Source organism: Mirounga leonina, unplaced genomic scaffold (assembly GCF_011800145.1).
Source record: "Mirounga leonina isolate KUSES-001 unplaced genomic scaffold, KU_Mleo_1.0 Mir_53, whole genome shotgun sequence".
NCBI classification, from domain to species: Eukaryota; Metazoa; Chordata; class Mammalia; order Carnivora; family Phocidae; genus Mirounga; species Mirounga leonina.
In genome coordinates this window covers 13515775-13541138 of record NW_023270807.1, presented here as the reverse complement: position 1 = coordinate 13541138, position 25364 = coordinate 13515775, and the positions used below count along the sequence as shown (strand labels likewise).

Genomic DNA, 25364 nt, shown 5'->3' with positions numbered 1-25364 from the left:
GGCCAGATCTCCTGTTGCCTTCTCTGCTTTTAACTCGTTTGCACAAGTATAATCTGCCATGGAGGTTATTTATACATCTTTCAAATTCTAGAACCCCGTGGCCATCTAAAAGTGCTTTTGCACTTAGAAACTAGACGTAAAGGAGCTCGGAGAAATACAGAGCAGAGGCGCTTTTGCGACCTCTTGGGTGGCTCCTTGGCGTCAAGCAGACTGGGAGGAGATTTGTCCTCAGATACATGCTGAATGGAACCTGGGCTCCAGGCGATGGGGGTGGCTTTCTGCCTTCCATCTAATACACCTGCCAGGCGCAGAAGAGGGTGGCTGGGCTCATTTTGCAAATAGAAGGACCAAGATAAGGGAAGAAAGCCAGAAAGTGAAAAGGTGAGATAGTGCAGAATTTGCCATTATCAAGCAGGAGATTTCTTTTTCTTCGGTCCAAGATACCATTAAGTTTCTTACTGAGAAAAATCCACCGCTAGCCTTTTTTTCTGTGTCTCACATTAAGGAAAAGATGAATAGATTCTCACAAGCCAGAAATTTGTTTTTAGTATTGTTGTTTAACTGGAGGCAGCTCTAGGATAGGGTAAGGGACTTTAAGGGAGATACTTTTGATTCAGATCGTTGAATTTTGAGGTGGAGGGGAACTGAATCTTGGGTTAACTTTCAAGGTGCTAAGGAGACAGGAACTCTGATCAATTTTTGAAGAAATTCTGGTTTTATTCTCTTAGTTCCTGGTACTAATTTAGAAGGAACTTGCCCTGATGGGTATCTGGTAGTATGGGTCGGCCACTATTTTCTTTACACATAGCCGTTCTCCATTTTGTAGAAGGCCGTGGAAACTTCATCCTTGGAACCTCTCAATCTTCATTCATGCAGAAAAGCTCTCTCCGTATTCATTCTTAAACATTTTCCCACTGCTTTCCAAAAGGACCTCAGGATTTACTACCACAAATATAATTTCCTTTCTCCCAAGTTTCCAGTCTGGAAGGTAGTATAAAATCCTGTCTAGCTGGGTGTGGTTTCTGTCCTATGAATTAAATTTACTTCTGTTGAGTCCCTGCTGGGCCCAGCTTTGTGCCTGGACTTCCTAGGTGTCTGCAGGTCCATGCTCCAGTGACCATGGCCTTTAGAGGCTGAGCGAACAGGATATACCTCTAAAAGCATCAACTCTGTTGTTTAAAGCAAATTAAGAATGCCAAGGGCCTGCCTCTGTTTTGAAAATAAAACAAAACCAAAACCAAAAGATGTTTGGCTTTTTGCATAGACAAAATCTTTGAAAAACCCCAGCATTATCAGTTAACTCCATGTGGGTAATCTGGTGCTCTAGCAGAAGCAGCTTGAACACATTCCATCCTATTTCTCAGCTTTGTCCTGGTACTAAGGGATGGCAACTTAACATTTGTGTCATGGGGAGGAAGACAGGCTATTCAGCAAGTTATTTTCTTCTTGCATTAGGATTTTTCACTTCTACACAGCATTTTAAAAAATTGTTTTTAAATTTGAGGAAAAAAAATTTTTTTTAAGTAAGCTCTACGTCCAACATGGGGCTTTGAATTCATGACCCTGAGATCAAGGATCACATGCTCTACCAACTGATCCAGCCAGGCAGGCACCTCTATATAGCATTTTGAAAATGAACAACAAAGTGCTTACATGTTCATATTCTCAATTGATTTTTATAATCGATGTGAGCAGTACTGTCAGCTTCATTTGATAGACAGAAAAAAAGGAAGTTGAGGCAAAGGTCATGAAACAAAACCAAAGCTTTGTAGCTAGTAGGCCAGGCCCCAGGATGGAATTGGAGTCTTTCTTTCTACTGTGTCGCTCTAGTAGTGTTAAGAGGATGCAGTACTGGTCAGATCTTTAATGGGAATGATGGTGGTGGTGTTGGGATTGTTCCATCTTTTCTTCTCCTCTGTTCCTGTGTAACCCCTTCTTGGTTTTTGTCCCTTTCCCCTCCCCTTTTATTTCTTTCAGCTCGGATTCCTTAGCACCACCACTGCTCAGCCAGAACCGAAGGCCCCAAATCTCGTTGGCAAATACCGCCATGTTGACCGTGCCACCGGCCAGGTGCTAACCTGTGACAAGTGTCCGGCAGGAACCTATGTGTCTGAGCACTGTACCAACACGAGCCTGCGTGTCTGTAGCCGTTGCCCTGTGGGGACCTTTACCAGGCATGAGAATGGCATAGAGAAATGCCATGACTGTAGTCAGCCATGCCCATGGCCAATGGTTGAGAAATTACCTTGTGCTGCCTTGACTGACCGAGAATGTGCTTGCCCACCTGGCATGTTCCAGTTTAATGGTACCTGCGCCCCCCATACGGTGTGTCCCGTGGGTTGGGGTGTGCGGAAGAAAGGGACAGAGACCGAGGACGTGCGGTGTAAGCAATGTGCTCGCGGTACCTTCTCTGATGTGCCTTCTAGTGTGATGAAATGCAAAGCATACACAGACTGTCTGAGTCAGAACCTGGTGGTGATCAAGCCGGGGACCAAGGAAGCAGACAATGTCTGTGGCACACTTCCGTCCTCCAGCCCGACCTCACCTGCCCCTGGCACAGCCATCTTTTCACACCCAGAGCACATGGAGCCCCATGAAGTCCCTTCCTCCACTTATGTTCCCAAAGGTAACTTAACCTCGTGTTATTTATTTGAAAAAGTCTTTGAGCCCAGTGGAACTACCAAAAATGGGCTGAACCAAGGACGTTTTCTCCATTTTGTATATTCCAAAGTCACCCCTTGAAGAAGGGGCCTCCATTTTTGTGGCTAGTTTAATCTGTCTTCTCTGGATATATTAGAAACATTTAGACTCAGATTTTCCATTAGGGGGGATCAAATATCTAAAAAACTAGGTCGCATCAAGCTTAAAAAGAAAGACTGAGAGAAATAAGGACAGTGCATGGCCTTGTATAAGTCACTTCTTCAGGCCTTGGTTTCAAACTTGTCAAATACATGAGTGATTTAGATGTTCAAAGTTCCTTCCATATTCAAAGCTTTCCAACACAGAATCAATCCTGGATAGACACAGCCAGAAGGAATGAAGGAAGGAAAAGAGGAGAAAATACCATGATCGCCTAGAAGGGAGGGGTAAATATTGGAACCAAGGTGGGGCATAAAAGGGGAAAGAAAGTTAGAACCTTTGGGAAATGAACAAGTTTGTAGCCTGTTGAAGATAACTGGCATTCCCATCTGGAAAATAGTAAGTTTAACTTTTTCGCACGATTTTAATTTTATTCCCTTCATCAAGTATCCTGGTTGTCCTCAGGGTATGGGGGCCTCAGGCAGAATACAAAATTTATTCTTTATTTTCAGATCCTTTTTGATTAATTTTCTTGAGGTGATAGCCAACTTGAGTTGTGCTTTCTAACATACTCTTCATGTGTGATTACATTGGACCTTCATGATAACTCTATAACTCTATAAGTGTTCTTCATGAACACTCCTTAGTGAAGACTGCTGTGGAAGCTTCTTTGAAGGAAGTCCACTAAGCCACCAGCCCAAAACTTATCTCTTAATAATAGATCCTGAGAAAGTCCTGCCTTGTTTTATTCACTGATTCATCTCACCAAAGCTTTCACTGGTCAGATTTGGATTTGAGTTTGAGCTCTTCTCCCTATCTTAGTTGTATTCTCAATTTTACCGTTGTATCTTGAAATGGCCAAAAGGTGGGAGAGGAGGAATAAAGGGATTAAATTTGAACTAGTTTTGTGAACAATCGACACAATTTTAAGAGTTGACTAGAACCCTGAACGTACTTGAGTCTGCTGTGTATGTGAAGCATGGGGGGAACCTGCTGTGAAGCTCAGATGTTGGATCTGTGAGGATGCTGTTGGTTTTGCCATGAGGAAGTGAGTTTAGCTGTGAAGTTTAGTTTTTACTTTCCACATAAAGGTGCTGTTAAGAGTCTTTACAAAAGTGTGCAGTATAATCTATTCTTAAGCTCCGAAGTCCATCTCTTCTTTTATTATCTGGCCTGGCTTGGAGATGAGCAGGAAGAGGAGGAATATGCAGATCCCCAAATATAGAAAAGCTCTCCCCCCTCCTTTTTTCTAGGCATGAACTCAACAGAATCCAACTCTTCTGCCTCTGTTAGACCAAAGGTACCGAGTGGCATCCAGGAAGGGACAGTCCCTGACAACACAAGCTCAGCGAGGGGTGAGGAAGGCATGAACAAGACCCTCCCAAGCCTCCAGGTAGTCAACCACCAGCAAGGCCCTCACCACAGACACATCCTGAAGCTGCTGCCATCCATGGAGGCCACTGCGGGTGAGAAATCCAGCACGCCCATCAAAGGCCTCAAGAGGGGTCACCCCCGACAGAACTTACACAAGCATTTTGACATCAATGAACATTTGCCCTGGATGATTGTGCTTTTCCTGCTGCTGGTGCTTGTGGTGATAGTGGTATGCAGTATCCGGAAAAGCTCAAGGACTCTGAAAAAGGGGCCCCGGCAGGATCCCAGCGCCATTGTGGAAAAGGCAGGGCTGAAGAAATCCATAACCCCAACCCAGAACCGGGAGAAGTGGATCTACTACTGCAATGGCCATGGTGAGCCTTCTTTTCTCCTTGCTCACATCTCCCCCTGCCTTTCCTTTCTCAGTCCTCACTGCCTGAAAGAGGGGAAAGTGCAAAGCTTCTAGAAGCTCGTGTCTACCAAGTGCCATTTGGTCTAGTTGTGTTATGAAAAATGAGGTGGTCAGCATTGGATCTAGTACGTTCAGAGAGAATCACCACTCTGCCCTTTTCTCCCCTGGCACATTTAAAGGAGAATGTTGACACACCAGAGACCTGAGAATGACCTTTAAGGACTTGTTCACCCATGTCAGTTAACAAGCAAGGAGGTAGCATTCGGGGAGGTTTGGCTGTGTCCTTGACCCGGGCTGGTTGTTTGTGCAGGACAGATGGGACTGACTCTGTCTCCTCTGACCATTGACTACTGAAAAATTAGAGGGCAAAAAAACCAACTTGTCTTAATTAAGTCTGCCTTTTTGAATCTGAACCTTGCTTATAGATTCCTATCACTTTCTCCCATGTGCTTTTCGGCTCCTTGTATTTTTAGGATCCCATTTCTATCAGGAGGATAGGAAGGTCTTTTAGATTTTAGACACCCAAAGCTTAATATACCTGTTATCATCTGAGACTGGACCCTACATCTTCTACCTAGCAGCCAGTGTGTGTTGATACAGGCTAGAATATTTCAGTTTTTCCTTTTCTGAAGACAAACAATAGCTTACAGAACTTGTCCCTGCAGTGAAATTTGGTCTGAAGACTGCAGTTTTTAGCTTGTGGCAGTAACTTCCCTTTCTTTAAATCCTCAATGAGATATCAGCCCAAAGTTTTGATAATCTCCTTCAGGTGTCTCCTTTTTAAAGATAAAGGCATAAGCCTAATTTTCTAAAAAAGTCATTTGACCTTTTTTTGCATTGAGCTTAAAAATGTTTATACCCTTGGGGCGCCTGGGTGGCTCAGTTGGTTAAGCGACTGCCTTCGGCTCAGGTCATGATCCTGGAGTCCCGGGATCGAGTCCCGCATCGGGCTCCCTGCTCGGCAGGGAGTCTGCTTCTCCCTCTGACCCTCCCCCCTCTCATCTGCTCTCTCTCTCATTCTCTCTGTCAAATAAATAAATAAAATCTTTAAAAAAAAAAAAATGTTTATACCCTTTGCCCCAGTAACTTAATTTTTGTGAATCTGTCATAAAGGTATAAACCAGAAATACTTTTTTTAAAAAAGATTTAAGCACAAAGGTCTTAAACTTTTAACTCAGCATTATGTGTAATAAATAAGAATTGAAAATAAGTAAAGGTCTAGTTTTAGGGAAATGAAAAAGTAAATTATGGCGTATCCATATAGTGGAATACTGTGTTGACATTGAAGATTTAATGGAGTTGTTTTCTTTTTCCTTTTTACCCATGACATAGGAAAATATTAATACTAGGTTAAAGGAAAAACAACAAAACCAAACCACGCTGCACACTTTATACAATATAATCCCAACTCTCAAAACTTTGGGAAAAAGACTGAAGAGAAGTATGCCAAAATAAAAATAATGTTTCTTCCAGTTTGGTGGGATGTGGTGGAATTTATGTATGTTTCTTTTTCTTCTTTATTAATTTTCTGTTCTTTTCCCCAAATTTTCTATAGTAAGCACATGCAATTTTTATAATCAGATATTTAGAGAAAGTAAAAACAAAACAAAACAAAAAAACCCAAAACACCTCATTTTGCTTCCTTTTGCTAGTCTGTATGAATGACCAAACCAAGTGAAAATCAGACTGAAGCCAACATCCTACCTGGGATAGAGCCTGTAAAGACTTGAATAAGACATCTCTTTGCTGGCAACCCATCTGGGGAAGGAAAGCTTCAATTCTCCCCTCCTTTTTAATAAAACATATTTTTAATTGGACGTCATTTCAGACTTCAGAAAAATTTGCAATAGTACAAAGAATACCAATGTATCCATGCCCAGATTGAACTATTGTTGACTTTTGCCCTTTTGCTTTATTATTTGCTCTTTTTACATAAAAATACATGCAGACTTGATATTATGACATATGTATAATATAGACTAGTTTGTTACATATAATGTTATATAGTATGTATAATATAATGTTTTTTTTTAAAGATTTTATTTATTTATTTGAGAGAGAGCATGAGCGAAGGGAGGGGCAGAGGGAGGGGGAGAGGCAGACTCCCCACTGAGCAGGGAGCCCGATGCGGGGCTCGATCCCAGGACCCAGGGATCATGACCTGAGCCGAAGGTAGACGCTTAACCGACTGAGCTACCTGGGTGCCCCTAATGTTTTGTAATATACAATATATAGTGTATATATACAGACTGTCCCTGACTTAATGATAGTTCAAGGTAAGATTTGTTAACATTACAATGATGCCAAAATGATAGGCATTCAGTAGAAATCATACTTCAGATTACGAATTTTGATCTTTTCCTGGGCTCGTGATATGCAGTATGAGCCTCTTTCATGATGCTGGGCAACAGCAGCTGCCAATCAGCCACGTGATCACAAGGGTGAACAACCAGTACACTTATAACTATTATGTACCCGGATAACCGTTCTGTTTTTCACTTTCAGTAGAGCATTCAATAAATTGCATGAGATATCCAACCCTTTATTTTAAAATACGCTTTGTGTTAGATGATTTTGCCTGATGTAGGCTAATAGGAGTGTTCTGAGCATGGTTAAGGTAGGCTAGGCTAAGGTGTGATGTTTGGTAGATGAGGTGTATTTTTTTTTTAATTGAGAATAATGGGTTAGATGTCTTACATGCATTTACGACTTACTCTATTAAATGATATTTTCAGCCTGCACTGGGTTTATCAGAGTGTTACCCATCATAAGTCACTATTGTACATAGGTACAGTAATTTTTCTAAATCATCTCACGGCACTTTATGCCTAGATACTTCAGTATGTATTTCCTAACAATAAGGACAGTCTCTTTTTAAAAAAAAATGGTCATTTTCAACCTCAATCAGTTTAACATGGATACGATATTTTAATTCACTGTCCATATTCCAGTGTTGCCAGTTGACCCAGTAAAGCCCTTGATTGATAACATCCCTTCGTCCTCTGGTCTAGGATCAGCCTAGGATCAGATATTTCACTGAATTGCCCTTTAAGTGGCCAGTCAGAACACTAATTCTGATCTGTCTAATTAGGAGAAAATTAGCAGAGAACATCCTGCTGGATTTGTAAATATCTGGAACTGTCCTCCCACTTTATTAAAGAAGTGACTCCATTCCTCTAGTGGTTGCACCTATGGATTAGATCTTGGACAGCTGTATTTCTAAACGCTCTTTTGCAGCCTAGTTGTCAGAATTCTTGAGAACACCGGGAGTTGTAGAAGTAAAACTGGGTCCAGCAGCAGAAAGCAGCCTAATGCAGTGAGTGACCTGAGACATTCTTATGGCCACTGTCACCTTGTAAACTTCCGTGCCTGTGTCCTTGAAACAATATCCTGTTTCATAAAAAGAAGTGCCGAATCGAACAGAGCCTGGCCATGCCTCCTGCGATAGCAGTACCTGGGCAATATGCTTTTCCAGCTAAATCACGGTAGTCTCCTTCAGGTGTAACCACCTTTTCCCATAGTTTAAACTTTCCCCCAGGTTTTTGCGTTGCTATGTTTATATTGAAGGTGTTTTTTCTCCTCCCCCCCCGCCCCGCCACTAAGGAAGGGCTCTTCTTTCCAAATTGCTATTCTCAAAGGTACAACCAGGTAAGATCCCATTACAAAGAGAGGTTCTGTTTCATAAAAACTGTCCCAGGGGCTCAGAGAAGCCCCTAGAAACACTACCTGTTTGATCTGATCGCAGTGAGTTCTGGGCAGCAGATGATCCTGTATAATAAGATCTTTCTGTGGTCCTCATCCGTTTCCCACTGAATTGTTCATGAGGATGAGAGTGAGGATACAATCACCTAGCTCTGGGACGTGCTCTATGAGAGGTCGTGCAGGACCTCCCTTACCCCTGCCTACCTTCCTCAGACCTGGCCATGACCTTGATTGCCTTATAGACTGTCAGTGCTCTGAAGCTGGGCTATTGGTTCCCATCTTTGTCACCAACAAGAGCCTCTTCTCTATTAGGCCCCACTCACCCCTCTCTACCTACCATGGACTTAGGGTTTTTAAAGTTGAACTCTACAAAACTGCAATCCCACTTTCACAGAATGCTAGAGTTGGAAACACCAGATGAGACATTATGTGGCCAGGAGGATCGAAGAGTGAAGGTGCTGTGGTCCCTTGTATTCTTCCTTCCTTTCTGAAGTCATAGCAATGTTACGTCTGGTAGGTTGGGACTGTACGGTGGTTCCCTGTAATATGTCTCCTGCAGCAACAGAATTAGAAGTCCCTTCAGGATTTTTAGACACAAAAGTTTGTGTGAGAGTTTATTACCAGGTCCGAGTGTCATCAAGATGTAAGTCTATTGTTAATGCTCCATTTGCCATGTTTTTGTCACTTTTGAAAACCTTTAGTTCTTTCTGTAGTATAACCCCAACACAGTGAGGCAAGTGGTAGGTCCAAAATGGTCCATTTAAAGTTAAGAAGAGGGTGGGTTCACATTACTTGGGAGGTTACACGGGAAACAGTAGTTTTTGTTTTGTTTGTTTTGTCACAAAAGGCACAAAAGTAAAGAAAGTAAAACTTGGTCTGTACCTAACCGGCCCTACGTTGCAAGGCAAGAGGCTCATATGATCTCAAAATAGTCGTGCCATTCACTTCCTGGTAACCAAGGTCGAGAACTGTGGTCCAGTCCCCCTTGAGAACAGGGATGCTGAGGACGGCCATCAGCTGCCGCTCTCTCTTCACTGTTCCTTTATGGGCCATTTCTATTTACCTTCCCTTCCCTCCTCCCTCTTCTCTCTCCCTTCCCTACTTGTCTCTCTTTTCCCTTCCTTTATTCCCCCTTCCCTTCAACTATTTGCAAAAGGTGTGAAGTTGGCTTCCCGGCCAACCTGTTGGCCTAGGGCTCTGGAGGGGAAGTTTGAAAAGCTGGTCGAGGAGTAGAAATCCCCTGGAAAATGCTTGTACAGATGAGAGGAAATTCCCGAGAGGAGGGCCCTGCAAGGTGATAAAAGGAGCAAGAAATGGACAGTATTTCTCCCCGGTCATTTTTCCTTTTTCTCTGACTTCAGGCTCTAATGATAAAATGAGAGAAACAGGAATTGGATTTATCTCATTTGCACTGAGCTTAGTTCCTGATTAGCACATTCTTAGTCCCATGTCTTGGGGAGATAGTAAGCACTTGACAGGGGCAGCAATCCCTTCGGGGGTAGCTACTTCAAGCACTTGACGTCTAAGGACAATGGCATCTCCTTTCAATGGACCGCAGAAGCGATAATGCAGGCAGGTGGCATACTCTTTCTCAAGCAGACTGTTTTGTAACCCCAGTAGCAAAAGGGTAAAGGACTCATTCTGTAGAACGAGGTTCTAAGATGCTCTTTCTTGATTCCTGTAGCTCTTATTGTCTGTCACTGTTTAATTGCTTGTGTGTATGTGGTTTATCTCCCCACATTGCTTGTAAGTCCTTAGAGAGCAGACTCTGGGTTTTATTTGTGTGACCCCATGCCTGGTAAATAGCACGGGGTCTTGGGAGGGGTGGTCTGGAGCCCGGCTGGCCCGTACACTAGACACCCACGCTATGTAATTTAAAGGTAAAATAAGCTAAAATAAAAAATTCGGTACCTCAGTTGTACCAGCCACAGTTCAAAGGCCCGACAGCCACACGTGGCTACTAATTGCCATATTGGACAGGACGGATAGAAAACATTCCCATCATAGAAAGTTCTAGATAACACTAGTCGAGAGCAACGATGAACTAATTCATCTACTTAATCCTTTTCAAGGTTGGATTGTTTTCAACCCACTGAAATATTGGATTTTTTTTTTCCTTTTGACTTACAATAATATTTGGTGTTAGGGATTAAGGTGGGTTCTTGACACGACATTGCCATAGATACCAAGAATTCTTATTCAGAGCTAAAGGACGCTTCATGACAGCAGTGCTTTAAAATATGCAAAAAACAGCTACAAAAAACTGCTGATATTCCTCTATGTGATTTGCTTCTTCAGAGGGGAACGCTTTGGCCCGTGGACACTGGGGAGCTGGATGATGTGAAGAGAGAGAAAACCGCTAACTCGTGAACGCTTCAATGCTTGTGTTTAAGCAGAACGGAAATGGCTTAGTCTGGGGGGGAGCCTTAAGCAGGGAAGCCTAATGGGAGTCCTGTGGTTGGGGCAGAGGCGAGAGCGGCAGAGGTGGTGAAGACAAGGAGGCTTTGGGAGGAAAGCAGTATCACAAACTAGAAATGACATCCATAAAGCTGGGTTCTCAAATTCTAAATTTTCCATTCCCTGTCCATTTCAGTGAAGACCTTTTACTTCTCTGAGCCTCTGTTTATAAGGTTAGAAAAAAGGTGTTACCATATGTGCTTAAGAGCAAAAACTCTGGAATCTGGTTCCACTTACTAGCTATGTGATCAAGGTCCAGTTGGTTAACCACTTGGTGTGGTATGTCGCTGGCCACCCAGCCAGTGGTCTGCAAAGTGCTAGTAGTGATGAGGGTGGTGATGATGGTGGAGATGACTCATCATCACCTCCGTCCTCTCTGGTAATCTCTCAGTTTCCTGATTCACTCACAGAAAGAATGACCCTGAAAAAGGCCAAAGTAGTCTCCTTTATAATGCATGCAGCTGCACTTAAGGAAGCAGTCTGGTTCTTCTTGGAGAGCTTCTTGAGTTCCAGCCACTAGTGTTCTGCCTTATATTTAGCAGTAACTGTTGCCCAGTCTATGGACTGCTGAAGGGATGAGTTATAAAACAGGACCGTCAGATACATGTGGGAGTGAGGAAAAGGTGGCAGTTACCCTGGAATTTGCTTACAAATTGCTCCATCCTTCCTCTGTCTCCTCCTGAAAAATACTAGTTTTTACCTCAAGACCTCAGCCATTCACTTGCTACAAATTTGTCTGTCGGGCGAACCAGAGCCATAGAGGGAGACAGAGTAGCTTGGGGTGCAATGTGCTCGCCTACCTTTCATCTGTGTGCTCGGGGAACCGATATACTTTGAGTGGAGAGAGGGGCCAAGAGGGACAGTAGATAGACGCCACCAGCTGTAGACTCCAGCGCACCCCAGCTGTCCTCAGAGAGAACCCCAGAGAGTGAATGGTTGTGAATACCTTCTTAATTCAGTGCCCAAATAGTGCTGTGGAGGAGAGTTGGAAGGAGGCACGCGGGACTGCTACACAGGGTAAGGATATCCCAAATGCAGTCCTTTTAACAAGTATGAGCTGGTTGAGCCGAGTCATGGGTTCATTCTTCAGAGTCTGGGTTGCAGCCCACAGGCGGAGCCGTGGTGGCAGAAATGACCTTGGCTTATGAGACCCGAAGTCCAGATCTGGTTCTTCTCCTAAAAGGCTGCTCCGTCTCTTCCTGAAAAATACTAGTTTTTACCTCTCTTTGAATCTAGCTCTCTTTGAATCTCAACTTTGTTTGTAAAATGAGGAAACTTGAACCCCTCACCACAGGGACACCCGATTTCGATCTACGTGACCATTTCGCTGTAACCGAGCATATTGCCACCCCGCCGATGCCTGTCCTGGGAAACACTGCCCTGATTGATCCTGCGGGGTGCTGACGGGTGGAGTACAGGGCCTGCCGGGCAGAGATAAGAGGCCAGGCTTCACCCCACACAGATGCCGAGGAAGGACTGTGCTCGCTGCCACACGGCAGAGTTTTCCCTCGTGCTTCCAGTAAAGTAAGGTCAGTGCAGTGAGAATTCCCACTTAAGTGAGGACACCGGGGGGTGGGGGGGTGGGGGGAGGCCCAGGAGAACGTGCAGTAACTGCGCATGCTTTTAGGGAGAGTGTGAGACATTTCGGTGGCATGGTAGCGACTGAGCAGCTATTAGAGAACTGCTTTTAGGTCTTTCAGTCCCTTCAAGTGTGTCACCTCGATTGCAGTGGAGAAGCCGTGTCCAAGGCGCTCATGCATTTCTGAATTTTTATGCTGAGGGAGACCTTGGTCTCCTCTTATGGGCCAGGGAACCCCAGCCACAACAGAGTTCCTGAGAACAGCTTTGCACTTGGTAAATGCTTTCCTGCTTTGGACAAGTTACTCCACTCGTACAGGCTGGCAGGAGGCCAGCAGCTCCTATCCACCTGTCAAGGGTGGGCAGCTCCTAGGATACATGTGTTTAGGCCGTACCTTCCTCTCAGTCTAACTATCAGTAAAGAAGTTCAGACTTTTGCTATACTGAAACCCTCTTTAACTTTCATGTATTCTTATTAGTTCTTATTACCTCATTAGTGTGAGCGTTACTGTCCCCTATAAAGAAGTTCTTAGGGGCACCTGGGTGGCTCAGTCGGTTAAGCGTCTGCCATTGGCTCAGGTCATGATCCCGGGGTCCTGGGATCGAGTCCCGCATCGGGCTCCCTGCTCAGCGGGAAGTCTGCTTCTCCCTCTCCCTCTGCCTGCCGCTCCCTCTGCTTGTGCGCTCTCTCTCTCTCTGTGTCAAATAAATAATTTTTTTTTTTTAAAAGAAGTTCTTAAATTACACATTTACTGCAGATCATGTATCTTTGTAATTCGTTGGGACTTTGTGCTTGAATTTTTATGAGATAATCTAACAGTAATCCTTGAAGGTGTGGGAAAAATGTTTCCTAAGAGTGGAAGGCTGGGGTTACAGAAAGAATTTATTTCACTGTCCACAGGATTTGTCTTTAGCCAGGACAGCCATGAATTTCTTCAGGGAAAAATGCTATGAGGGATATCAGGTTGGAGAGGAGCTATTCTCCCTTTTAGTTATGCGTTTCTCCCTCTCTTTTTGGTCTTTTGCTGTATTATCTCCTGTTTGAGAGTTGTCCAGATGTTGAATTATTTTCCTGAAGAGAAACTCAGTGGTCAATCTGCCTGATTCTTTGGCTGAAGTAGGGGACTATAGGATCTGAAGTAAACTTTTCCTGTTTGTAGCCGGGTTCACCTTTAAGGAATCCCAAGGCAAAAAAAAATATTATTATTATTATTATTAAACTGCTTAACTTGTTATTTTTCATTTAATTATATGTATGTGAACACGAAGTTCAAGGTACTGTCCTAGGACTAGGCTTTAGTGACATAAAGGGTATTTGTTTTAGGTTTCTTTGGAGAGAGCTTCAAGTTGGAGAGCAAGTTGGAGATCATGGAGAATTGTGTGTGTGTGTTTTGTGTGTGTTTGTGTCTAATCCATCATTTTACAGAAGCTGAAACTGAGTCCCAGGGAAGAACAGTGCCTTGCCCAAGGTTACGTGGCCAGTAGGGTGAGAGAAGAGACTAGGGCTGAGTCTCCTGACTCCTGGGACAGTGCTTTTTATATTTCACGTTGCCTCTCCACTCAGGGGACTACAGGGTACTGCTCAGAACCAGAGTTCTGGTTTGGAAGCTATTACTCCAGTTTCTTGAATGACAAAATGGAGAGGCTGTTCACCTGTGAGGCTACTGAAGGCTGCGGCTGGGGGTGCAAAAGAACTTAGCCCTTTGGCCTCAGGGATTCAGGAGTGGATGAGGGAGAAAGAGATGAAGGCGTGTTTCAGAGGGGAACATCTTCTGGTTTGTTTCTCCCTGGATTGCCTTCATGGGAGTGGTGATGGTCCATAGGTGGTCATTCAGTGTGGGGGGAGCGGAGGTGGCCGAGCATCTTCATTGGATGATTTCAGACTGGGGGAGGTGAAGGAGCTGATGGCTGGAGATGAATTAGATCTTGGCTGCAGGTGAAAGTAAAGAAATGCTTAAAACTCTCACAATCTACACGTAACCTTCCCACCTCGACCTTAAAGAGGCAAAATCATCCCCTCTTCCTTTATCCTTTCTTTACACCCTCTTAGCCTGTCTCTCAGGCACTTGATCACCTTTCTGGTTGATCTTGACATTCTCTGACTTGAACTCAGTTTTACTTGAAGATGCCCTTCTCCAGGATTATTCTGTAAGCAAATTGCTCCAAGGTAACCTGTGTAAGGCCTTGCTATTGACACACTGGTTTGGGGGGAGAGAGAGAAATAATACTTCATGGTTATTGAATGCTTAGTGTGTGCCAGGCACTGTTCTATGGGATTTATAGGTACATTCTTATTTAATTCCTAGAACAACCTTCTAATGTCAGGATCATGCCCATTTTACACATTAAGAACATAGAGGCACAGAAAGGTTACGTGACCCGACAAAGGTCACACCTCAAGCCCGCGGTGAGCCAGGACTAGCATTCAGGCAGTCGGCCTTGGATTCTGAGCTGGGAACTAGTGTCTCTCCATTGTTTGGAGGAAGGGTGGGATGTGGGCAGACAGCTGAAACCTAGATTATCGCAAATATATGGTTGTAACAGATTTCTCCTTTATTTCCATTTGCCTCCTTTTCTATGACGCCATGAAGGGGAGTAAGGGTTGGCGGAAGACATATTCAGAAGATTTACGTTCAAAGAAGCAAGCAAGACTCAGGAAAGATGGGGTTGGTAACACTGTGCTTAGTCCCAGGAGGCGGCATGGTGCTGTGAGGGATGAGGTGCCGACGGGTCGGACTGGCCTGGGTTTTGACTCTCAGCCCTTACTAGGCAACTGTGCCAAGCTACTGAACCTCTCCTCAGTCTTTCTATCTGGAATGTGGACATAACTCCCGTCTCATGGGGTTGTTTCTGAGGATCGAATGAGATCATATGTAATATTGATCAGGCTGTGAGCTCTGCTTCTTTTTCTTTCTCTCTTTCCTCATGGGAAGGTCAGGAAGTTGAGCTGTACTCAGCATTCGTGGAGAGCTGAGGTCAGGGCGGAGGGACAGTTGTATCCGATCTACACAAGTAGAACTCCATTAAGGGTGAGACTTAATGAGTCATAGGCGCCAGGAGAAATGGCTGCAGAGAAAACATCTATACAAGAACATTGGCCATAACACGCCTCAAGGCCTGATTGAGCAGTACAAAAACAGCTTAAAAGGAACTGATGGTGTGGCATATGGCTCTGGTTCTCAGCATTCTCGAGGGTGAGACAAAGGACTTCTGCTCACTCAGCCTGCTCCTGTGGTGTGAGGAGCACTTCTGAGGCGATAGTGCGGCCTGGGGCCATGGGAGGGGGGAGCACGCCATGCCCAGGGGCAGGTGCAGTGGGGCAGCGTTGGCTGAGAGGGAAGCTGTGCAAAGGGACGGAGCTTGTGGGGCCTGAATGGTGCTCACGGGTATGATGAAGGTCTTGGATTCAAGATCTCTAACGTCTTCCATTCTCAAATCCTATCCTTCAGTGTTGCAGAAACTGAATGGTGAGGTTAAACACAATCCACAACCAAACCGCTTTTGTATCTCAGGCTTGAAACCCCAAGATAAAGTTCAAGTGTAGAACAGCTGGCTTGGTGGTTAAACCTCTTATTTGCATTAACTTGATTGCATAACTTTATTTGTATAAGGCTGATATCCCAATCTGTATGTAAAAACTTTTCTTTGGGGAAACCATGCTGCTTCAGAACCGGGACATAATTTGCTTGTGTTCTTATTTAAAAAGTTCAGACCCAGTCCTTGAACCAAGCTGCATTTTAGGTGTGGAGAGTTTCTTGTAATATATTTTTTGTTTCTTCCGTCCTTTCCCCTATCCACAGCCCACTGCTCAAGCGAAGCAATACATGACATCTCACGTTACCTAGCAAACACGCAAAACCTTTCCCTTCTCATCTGCCTTGTCTTTAGGTCTTAGTCAGGAACAGCATTCTTGGTTCTGGGTCCTTATGAATCCCAACGATAGGCTTAGGAAATGTGTTTCCTTTCTTCCCAAATTGTGGTTCCTCCTTTAGGATGGGTCAGGTGTGGGAGAATTGGTCTTTGTGGGGGTTGTGAAGGAAACTCTTCTCTTGGATTCCCAGCTCTGCAGCCTTCCTCCTCTTTCCAGGGATGCAGTCCAGGTGGGATGGTATTTCTGGCATTAATCTTTCCTCAAGGTTGCAGTGACTGGTTAGGGGACAGAAGTTGAGTAACTGGAAGCTGTGCCCCATATGTATTTGAACAGTTATCAGTATTCTCTTCCATCAGGTTTCAGGAATGACTTAAAACATTTCAACTGAATTATGAAAACTACTCTATGCAGCATTCAAAGAAGAACAAATGTGTGTTAGGAATTTGATAATAAGTACTTCTCCACTCTTTTTTTTTTTTTCCTAAAGTGACACTGTGGGGTGTTTCTTAGTATTGACATAGGCAAGATCACGACGTGATTCTGGGATGCAAAGAAGACCTGTTACACTGTGATTATGAAATCTATTTTTCTAACGTTATAAGAGAGGTCTCTGCTGCCATTAAGTCTTGTTTACTTTTCTTCAACAAAGACTTATGCTGACTGAGCGCCATATCCTGCTCTAAGTATTTTCTAAATACTAACCTAATTTCCATAACCCTGGGACGTAGGCCACTATCATCACCACTTTGCAGATGGGGACACTGAGGCCGAGGGAGTAACTCACTCCAGGTCACACAGCTAGGAAGTGGCAAAGCCAGGTTTTAAACTTGGGCATCAGTCTGACTCTAGATACTGCCCCGTGATTCTTACAGTCTGGATTTCCCATGAATCACCTGAGGCTGGAAATGTCTAGGTTTCTATGGTTGATTTGTTTTTTTTTAGTCATGCTCCATTAAGAAAATGTTATTTCCCTTAGCGAAGCCCAGCTTGTTCTGAAGTAAAACAACTACAAAATTATCATCAGTAAGGAGTTGTCCTTTGTAGAAGTCACACTGGTTTCCTCCTTTTTGCTTTTTTTTTCTTCGGTTGCTTAAAAGGGGAGAATTCGAAAGCCAGATACCCAATGGGCTCAAGGCTCCGAGGGTTCTTGGAAAAAATAAAGGCTGTGACCGATAAGTCAGAGGTGCTTTGCTAATCGGAAGTCACGTCTGTTGAACTTGGGTTTTCTCAGCCCCAGACAGCAGACAGCTGCGAGCAGAGAAACATTCCTGCTTTGCCTGAAGCCTCCTTGACTAAAAATTCCAGATGGCCAAAATTTCCTGTGGGAAGTAGACTGGAAGTGTAACCACCGGTCCCGGAGCGGATTGTTTCACTGAAGAGGTTGCTGTGTCCTTTGCCCTGTCCCCGGGGCTGCCCTACTGCAGTGATTTTCCTTTGGCTGCAAGAGGCTTCCCCCTGCCCCAGAACCCCTCACCCTACTGCCTTCACCTTTGCATCCAGTGATGCCACTTCCAGCAGACCGCACCTTTCTGTTTAACCGCTGAGGATGTCTGGGGATTATACAGCAGGCAGAACTGTTGCAGGAGAAAAGCCTCTTCTTATCACTGTAGCCTCAATAGCATTATCTCATGCCCAAAGAGGCCAGAGAGGGGCTTTGGCCCTGGGGTGTCACAGGCGGCTGTCCCCCCACCCCAGGCTCGCCCACTGATGACGCCTTCCTCTAGGCTTTAGGGTATAAAAGGTATTTATTTTTAAATGCGTATTTTATTTTGTAATTTACCTAACTAACAGCTTTTGAATTTAAGCTGTTTGGGATATTGAAAGACAAATCAGCATTCTCCCCCCACGTAGGACTAAAATACAAAAGGAAACAAACAAACAAACAAAATCCTTAAAAATGAGTGCCCTTGAATCAACCTGGTCAGGTGTTATGTAAGCAGATTTTGCCGAGGAGGAGGAATTTCTAGATTTCTGTTGATCGTTCTTCAGGAGTAACTGGTTGTTAACATTGCAGGGTATGCACAGAATTTGACACATTGTGTGTTGATGGTATGTCGACTTTTAAAAAATAGGTGGGTTCAAGTTTACGTGTTTAAAAAATAGTGACTCTTACTATGTCTTACCAAATCTAAGACACCACTGATGGTGACATATCCTTTTCTTATATGCCACTAAGGAAGAAAACCCACCGTCACCAAGCTGTGAAAAGGCGTTGATTCAAATACGGGTTCAGATGTCTTAGAATCCGTGAACTATGGCAGTATCTTAGCCAATCTTGCGTCTTTTCCATAGGGTCTGACCACATGATTCTAACTGTACTGTTCAGTTTAGTTTCCTCTGCTTGGTCTCTTGGCAGCATTGAACACTCTTGATTTCCTTCTCCGTGAAACACTTCCTTACCTTGGCCTCCAGGACACTGTTCTCTGCTGGTCCTCCTCCCACCTCTCTGGCTATTCCTTCTTCATCTCCTTGGCTGGTTCCTCCTCTTTCACTTGACGTGTGAACAGTGGACAGCTCCAGGGCTTTTCTCCCTGCACATGCTCCCTCCTGTGGTGACCCAGACCTTTTTTTTTTTTTTTTTTTTAAGATTTTATTTATTTGACAGAGAGAGACACAGCGAGAGAGGGAACACAAGCAAGGGGAGTGGGATCATGACCTGAGCCGAAGGCAGACGCTTAACGACTGAGCCACCCAGGCGCCCCAACCCAGACCTTTAAAGACCATCTATCTGCTGGTGATTCCCAAGTGTGTAGATCCAGCCTGGTTCTTGCACCTGAATGCAACATGCAAATACCCTCTCCCTTTGTGTGAACGACCCAGATGTCTAGATGCTCGACACCTAAGATGTCTAAACCAAATCCCAAAGCACACCCCCACGTCAGTCACCCATTGCAGAAAGAGCCCCCTCCAGCCTTCCAGTTGCTTAGGACAGAACATTAGAGAGTGCCTCCTTCCCTTCTCTTGCACCCCGTAGTTAGCAAACCTGTTAGCAAATCCCATCAGCTCCTCCTTCAGAATATATACAGAAGTTGACCATTTCCTATCATTTCCACTATGGCCCCTCTGGCCCAAATGAAGTCAGTCCCCTCCCTTGGATAATGGCTGTGGGCTCTGACCGGTGGCTCCTCCTCTGCCTGTGACCTTTCCATGTATTTCTGACACAGCAGCCAGAATGATCCCCCCCAAATGGAAGTCACATAGTACCATTCAAGATTGAGACATTGAGACTTTTTTAATAGTCCCCACGGACTTTTTGTTGCATGCAGAGTAGCAGCCTCAAGACCCAGTGCAATCCGTACTCCCATTTGTCTCTCAGCCTGTGACCCCCGTCACCCTCCCCCTTTGCCCGCTGGCTTCCACCACACCAGCCCCCCTGGTCCTCCTCGTGCATGCCAGCGCCCTTCTATCCCGCAGACGTGCTGTTCCTTCTGCCGAGGAGTCCATTCCCTCACATAACCTGCATGACTTGCTATCTTACCTCCTTTAGGTCTTGATTCAAATGTTACCTCAGCGAGGCCACCTTTTAGCTTTGAGGAAGAAGGCCCCATATCTAAAATGGCAGTCCTGCCCTCCCATCCCTGGTCCCTGCTTTATTTTTCTCTTCAGCAGGCCTCACTATCTATCACTAAATATTTTATTTCTTCCTGTGTCCCCCAGGAGAATGCAGCCTTCACAAGGAAAGGCTTTGGTTTTGCTCCGTGTCCCACCATGCCCCCAGAGCCTAGGATAGTGTCAGGGGATGGAGTCACTGCTCTATACATTTTTGTTGGATAAATAAACGAACAACTTCAGACACAGACTAAGACCAGGAGGAAGGAGGGATTTTTGGCTTTGTGCTTTTTGTTTTTCTCCATGGAATGAAATAAAAGGTTATTGGTTTTCCTTATCGCATCAGTGGCATCTGGTTTTTCCATCTGGAAAATTGTCTACTGTTTTGATAGAACTTGTCATTGGTGAACAGTCCATCATTAGCTTGATGAGACAGACCTTTGCACAGGTTTGTCAGTAGCTTAGGGAATTCATCTGAACTTACGATGATTGTCCATTGAACCTTCAATAAGATAGTGATTAATTCTGCTTTAGAAGTCACTTTTTGGGTTAAAATGAAGTCTAAGCAGTTCCTCTAACATTTGTACTTCAACTAGGGAAGGAGTATTTTTAACTTGGGGCATTCTGAGCTCCCAAGCGCTGATAAAGCAGTTTCCTGTGTGATGTATTGGGAGTGATCCCTGTTGATAGCCCATTTTTAAATCATCCTATGATATACTAGTTACTACAAAACACATGCGCATGTTTCGAGTTTGTTGCTTTTAGAAGCACTTACTGTGTAATCAGGCCAGACAGACCTTGGTCTAGACAGCTGCTCTCTGCAGGGGCAGAACCCAGGAGACTTTTCTTCTGGTGCCTGACATGGACATGGTGGACCACCCTGATGGGGAGGAGGGCACCGCCAGACGGAGAGGCTCCTGCACAAGAATGGGGTTCCTGTGCCAGGAAGCCCAGCTTCTACCCATCGGGGACCACATGAGATTGATCTGGCATGGCTTCACGACAAGGGTGTGTTGGCATGTGGCCCCCCAGGTTCTCAGTGGCTGCAGCCGTAGAGATTAATGAGATGATAAAAGTGTGTGTAGGGGCAAGAGGGGAAGCTGACAAAAAAGGCTCCCATTCATTCATTCATTCATCCATTCAAGATATTCATTGTATTCCTAGTATGTGCTAGGCTCTGGGAGGTGATGGAGATAATGATAGTCAAAGTTGACATGGGGCTTGGGCAGAAGGTGGTCAGAAAAGGCTTTAGTGAGGACATGACCATTGTATAGGGAAGAACATCAATTCTAGGAAGGCTAAAGCCACACTTGTATTCAGATTTCGAACTTGACATACATTGCTCTGTACATACATTGGATGTGCTGCCCCTGTACCTGCCGTTTAGAAGCCTGAGGTCACAGCATGTGCTAATAAAGAGCAATGTCTGGGGGCAGGAATTAGGGTGATGGTAGAAGGGAGAGAACCTTAGCTCATTGTCTCCTGTGTTTTGTGTGCCTCACGGGAGACTGCTTTGTGTAGAGAAACCAGTATGGGGATAACTGTGGAGTCATCTGGGGATAACTGTGGAGTCATCTGTCCTGGGAGGAGGTTGTGTATTCATTACCTCGATGGGAATTTTCTCATTATTTGTCCCTCTGTCTCTCTTTCTAGAAGAATAATGAGAACTGACATTACATTTCACAAGCATTGGGAGATGCTGTGGGAATACTTGAATTTTTTAAATGATGAGAATTTGGTACCATCATATGGTGGTACCATAAGTTTGGTACCAAAGTCTATAACCTGCTCATGTCTCCCATGAACCCATTCTGTGCGAAGCTGGGTGCAGAGTGTGAAACGGGGTGCTGTGTTGTGCGTTATAAATGGCCTTTGTTTACTCGGGCTCTGTCATCACTGTCCTTCAACCCTCATCCAGCGAGGCTTTAATGTGGGTTCTTAAGGATGGCACTCATTTCAGGTGTTCATCTCTACAAGGAAAGAGCTCTAATACCTTCTCTGATGATAAAGGTCAATTCAGGTTTTTATGAAAAGAGGTGGAACTCTTTTTTTTGCATACTGGAGCTGACGTGGAGCTTAAAAAATTGAGCCTCAAATTAATGTTGTCACCCCGATAAGATCTTCAGGGCGGTGGTGCCCCTTTTGACATGTACTAGTGAGGTGCTGGAAAGCACAGGAAGCCAGGATTGTGGCGCTTGCCTTCATCATCCAGTACCTACAGTCTCCTGGCACTAAAACCCATGTCTGCAAAACTCCCGCCACCTTTTAGGTCCATTGCCCTGATGACTTGTCGGTGCAGAGATGGCGGGGATGGAGGAAGCAAAACTGATGTGCGCTCAGACTCTTGGCTTGCTGGTTTTACTACGTGATCCCATAAATCGCCTTACCTACCCTATGAGAGGAGAGGTGGTGTTGTCCTTTTATTGATGTGGACACTGAAATTGTAGAGGTGCTCGTTTTTCAAAGTCACACAACTGACAAGTCATGGCATTTGAATCCATAGCTCGTGATGGCCAAGTTCATGATCTTTCCACTACCTGCCCCTTACAATTCAAAAGCTCTGTCTTGGGGCTAGGGCCACCTTCTCGCACACAGCTCCTGGCACGAACAGCGTCTGGTGGATAGGGGCTTGCTTGACTCCTGTGACGATTTCTTTTCTTTCTTTTTTTTTTTTTTTAAAGATTTTATTTATTTATTTGAGAGAGAGGATGAGAGACAGAGAGCACGAGAGGGAAGAGGGCAGAGGGGGAAGCAGACCCCCCGCTGAGCAGGGAGCCCGATGTGGGACTCCATCCTGGGACTCCAGGATCACGACCTGAGCCGAAGGCAGTCGCTTAACCAACTGAGCCACCCAGGCGCCCGTGACGATTTCTTTAGAAGCTTCATTCTCGGAGCTCTAGGACCTGACATTACAGGAAAAGCAAAGTTAAGCTCCATACCCCTGTCAGCACTTTGGTGGGTTGAGGGATGTGTTGTTTTCAACCTACGAAAAAAGAGACTTGGCATCACTTTCAGCTAAAGGGGTCAGATTGATTGAACACATCTGTCTCCAGTCTCGATGAAAACTTGGAACTCTGATGGGACAGGGGACTGGGGCACTCTGTCAGCCAGCGAGTTGGTCTCCATTTCCCTAACCCTTATGTCACATTCATAATTGGGGTGGGAATTTGCATCGTCGTGTGTGTGTGTGTGTGTGTGTGTGTGTGTGTGTGGAGGGGTGTTTAACAAAATGTTTTTCTAAATTTTTATTCCGTTTGGTAATTTAGCTATGGTCCCTTAAAATTGCAACAGTTTCAAGGGTTGGTGAACTATATAGCCATGGGCCATCTCATGTTGCAGGAGGAATTGCAAGAGACCTCCCTGTACTCAAAACCTAGTATGTTTACTGTTGGCCTTTACAGAAAAAGTTTGTTGACCCCTCTCTCTCCCCCGACCCCCAAGGGTACCATACCATAATTTTAAAGAAATTGTAAAGAAAAGAAATAAACTTTTTCGCCCCAGAGAAAACTTTACCAGCATCTGCTTGGTCAGTAATAACAGGTCAGGAAGAAAGCATACACATCATATCCAACCCCGAGTGCATTCATAATTCCAGCATATAATAAAGCTCCTTACTGCACCATGTTCCCTCCCTATGAACCGCAACAGAGGTACCATTAACTAGCTAGCTGACCTTGAACCAATAATAAAGTAATAAGATAAAAGGAAGACCCATTTCCCCAGCATCCAGTTTAGCAAATAGAGCCTTGTGACTACCTTGGAAGTCCCTTCTGTTTCTTTACCCAGGAACCTCCACCTCCGGGCCCCAGCCCCCAGGTAACCCTCTTAATCTGGTTTAATTATCTTCCTGCTTTGCTCTGTAGTTGTATTCTTTTGTTTTGCTTAAAACTTTTTTCTGAACAAAGAACACTTTCAAAGTCCATCAAATTTTATGTTTCATTGGCATTACTTGATTTTCTTGGGGATAAATTCTTTCTGCATTAAAATTTTGTAAGGGTTCTCAGTCCAGCAAACCCAGGAACCCGCAGTGACTGCTCAACAAATACTCTTGAAATACCCTGCAAGCTTTAATTTCCCCTTTGGTGGGGTGGGGACAAGGTGCAGTGCGCTTAGGGGCCCCTCCCCTGCTGCGGGGTCGGGACCCCGCACCATGTTGGAAGACTGCTGTCACCAGCCATTCTCTCTGGCATCTTTAGATTTATCAACTGGGCCATGAGAGGGGGCTGTGCCCAAGAACACTGCTGACCCAGGGCAGCTCCCGCGCATCGACTCCACGTTTTCCTAGGAAAAAAAGTGAGATGAGACCTGATTTGTGGGCTTTAAATTTAGCTTCCAGTCAATGTTGGTTGAAGGAAAATCTCATTGTGTCCATTCTTTGTGTTTTTCTTTTTTTTCCTCATTTTTCTTTATTTTGTGGCTGAAAAGAAAGTATAAATGCTGGGTTTTGGAAGAGGAAACTGTTGTTACGTTTGAGCCTTTTAAACTCTGTAATTACTCTATAAAGGCATGTATTTGCATCAGAAATGCATTTAGTCTTAAGTTTTAGTGTTCAGTATATGGAACATTTATAATGATGGGGTACTTCCAAAAATAAATCAACTCTATAGAAAATGTTAATCAGCTCATCCCCAGGGACCATAGTGAGTATGTCTATTGTACAAATGGGGAAATGGACATGACAGTTAGTGGTTTGCCCAAAGCCACACTGTCTTCGGCATTATGAAGATTTAAGCAAAGGTCCCATGTACAAGAAAATGCAGTCATGTTTTCATGTAAGGCACTGTGGGCCTTCGTCAAATTAACCTAAATTAAGATTCAGGGACTAATGTGCCTTTTGGTATTTGGAGGAACCTACCACATCAATCACAAAGAGCTGGTTTCCTCCTTAACATTACCTGCAGGGTTTTAAATAGGACATGGAATTTTTTTTTTTTTTTTGAGTCTGTTGCTTGAAATCAAAAGCTCTGTATCTGGCTAAAACATTGCCCTGAAAATTGAAAAGCAGCTGGTTCAAGTGTATTTCACACTGCCAGGGAAAATCATGTGAAAATTGCAGTCATGCCTCATTCTGTGGCATTCTACTCTTAGAGTCGACAAGAAAGCAGCCTTCTACTAGGAACTTACTTTTCAAAAGCCATTTGTGGGTGGTTGATTCAGGATGCATATGCACTCTTGCAGATCAGCTGCCTCTACAGGCTGGCATGGCAGAGTAAGGATTTATGTTGAGGAAACACCAAGTCCTCCATTTTCAAAGAAACTTCTGGAATTAGTATTGTGCTTTTCTTAGGCAAAAATCGAGAGCTAATTTTATAGATATTTTCCCCAACAACCGATGGGAGCAAAAAAAAGATTGTTTTCCCCTGGTTAACCTCTAGTTAATTGAAAAATTCAATTCTCTGTAATAGGAAGCTTTTCTTTATTCTTTTTCCCTTTTTTTTCCTACTTCACTTGGAAACTTGACTCTTTTTTTTTTTTTTTAGTTGTTAGTGTTTTAAAGACATTGTTAACTATTATAACTCTGGTATCTGGTCATGTGGGTATGGCTTCATTCAAAGACATGGTATTGGCTGAGAGGACTCACCCCCCTGTGTGGTAAACTGCCGGATCCCATACCGTGAGGTT

The 25364-nt window shown here is 44.3% G+C and overlaps 1 protein-coding gene across 1 annotated transcript in view; it reads left to right on the top strand.

Moving 5' to 3' along the window:
* Positions 1-25364, top strand: part of TNFRSF21 (TNF receptor superfamily member 21) — a 68962-nt gene that overhangs the window by 17028 nt on the left and 26570 nt on the right. The window contains exons 2-3 of the mRNA XM_034991507.1: positions 1978-2626; positions 4053-4547. Coding sequence (XP_034847398.1) covers positions 1978-2626; positions 4053-4547 — 1144 coding nt within the window. The remainder of the gene's footprint in view (positions 1-1977; positions 2627-4052; positions 4548-25364) is intronic.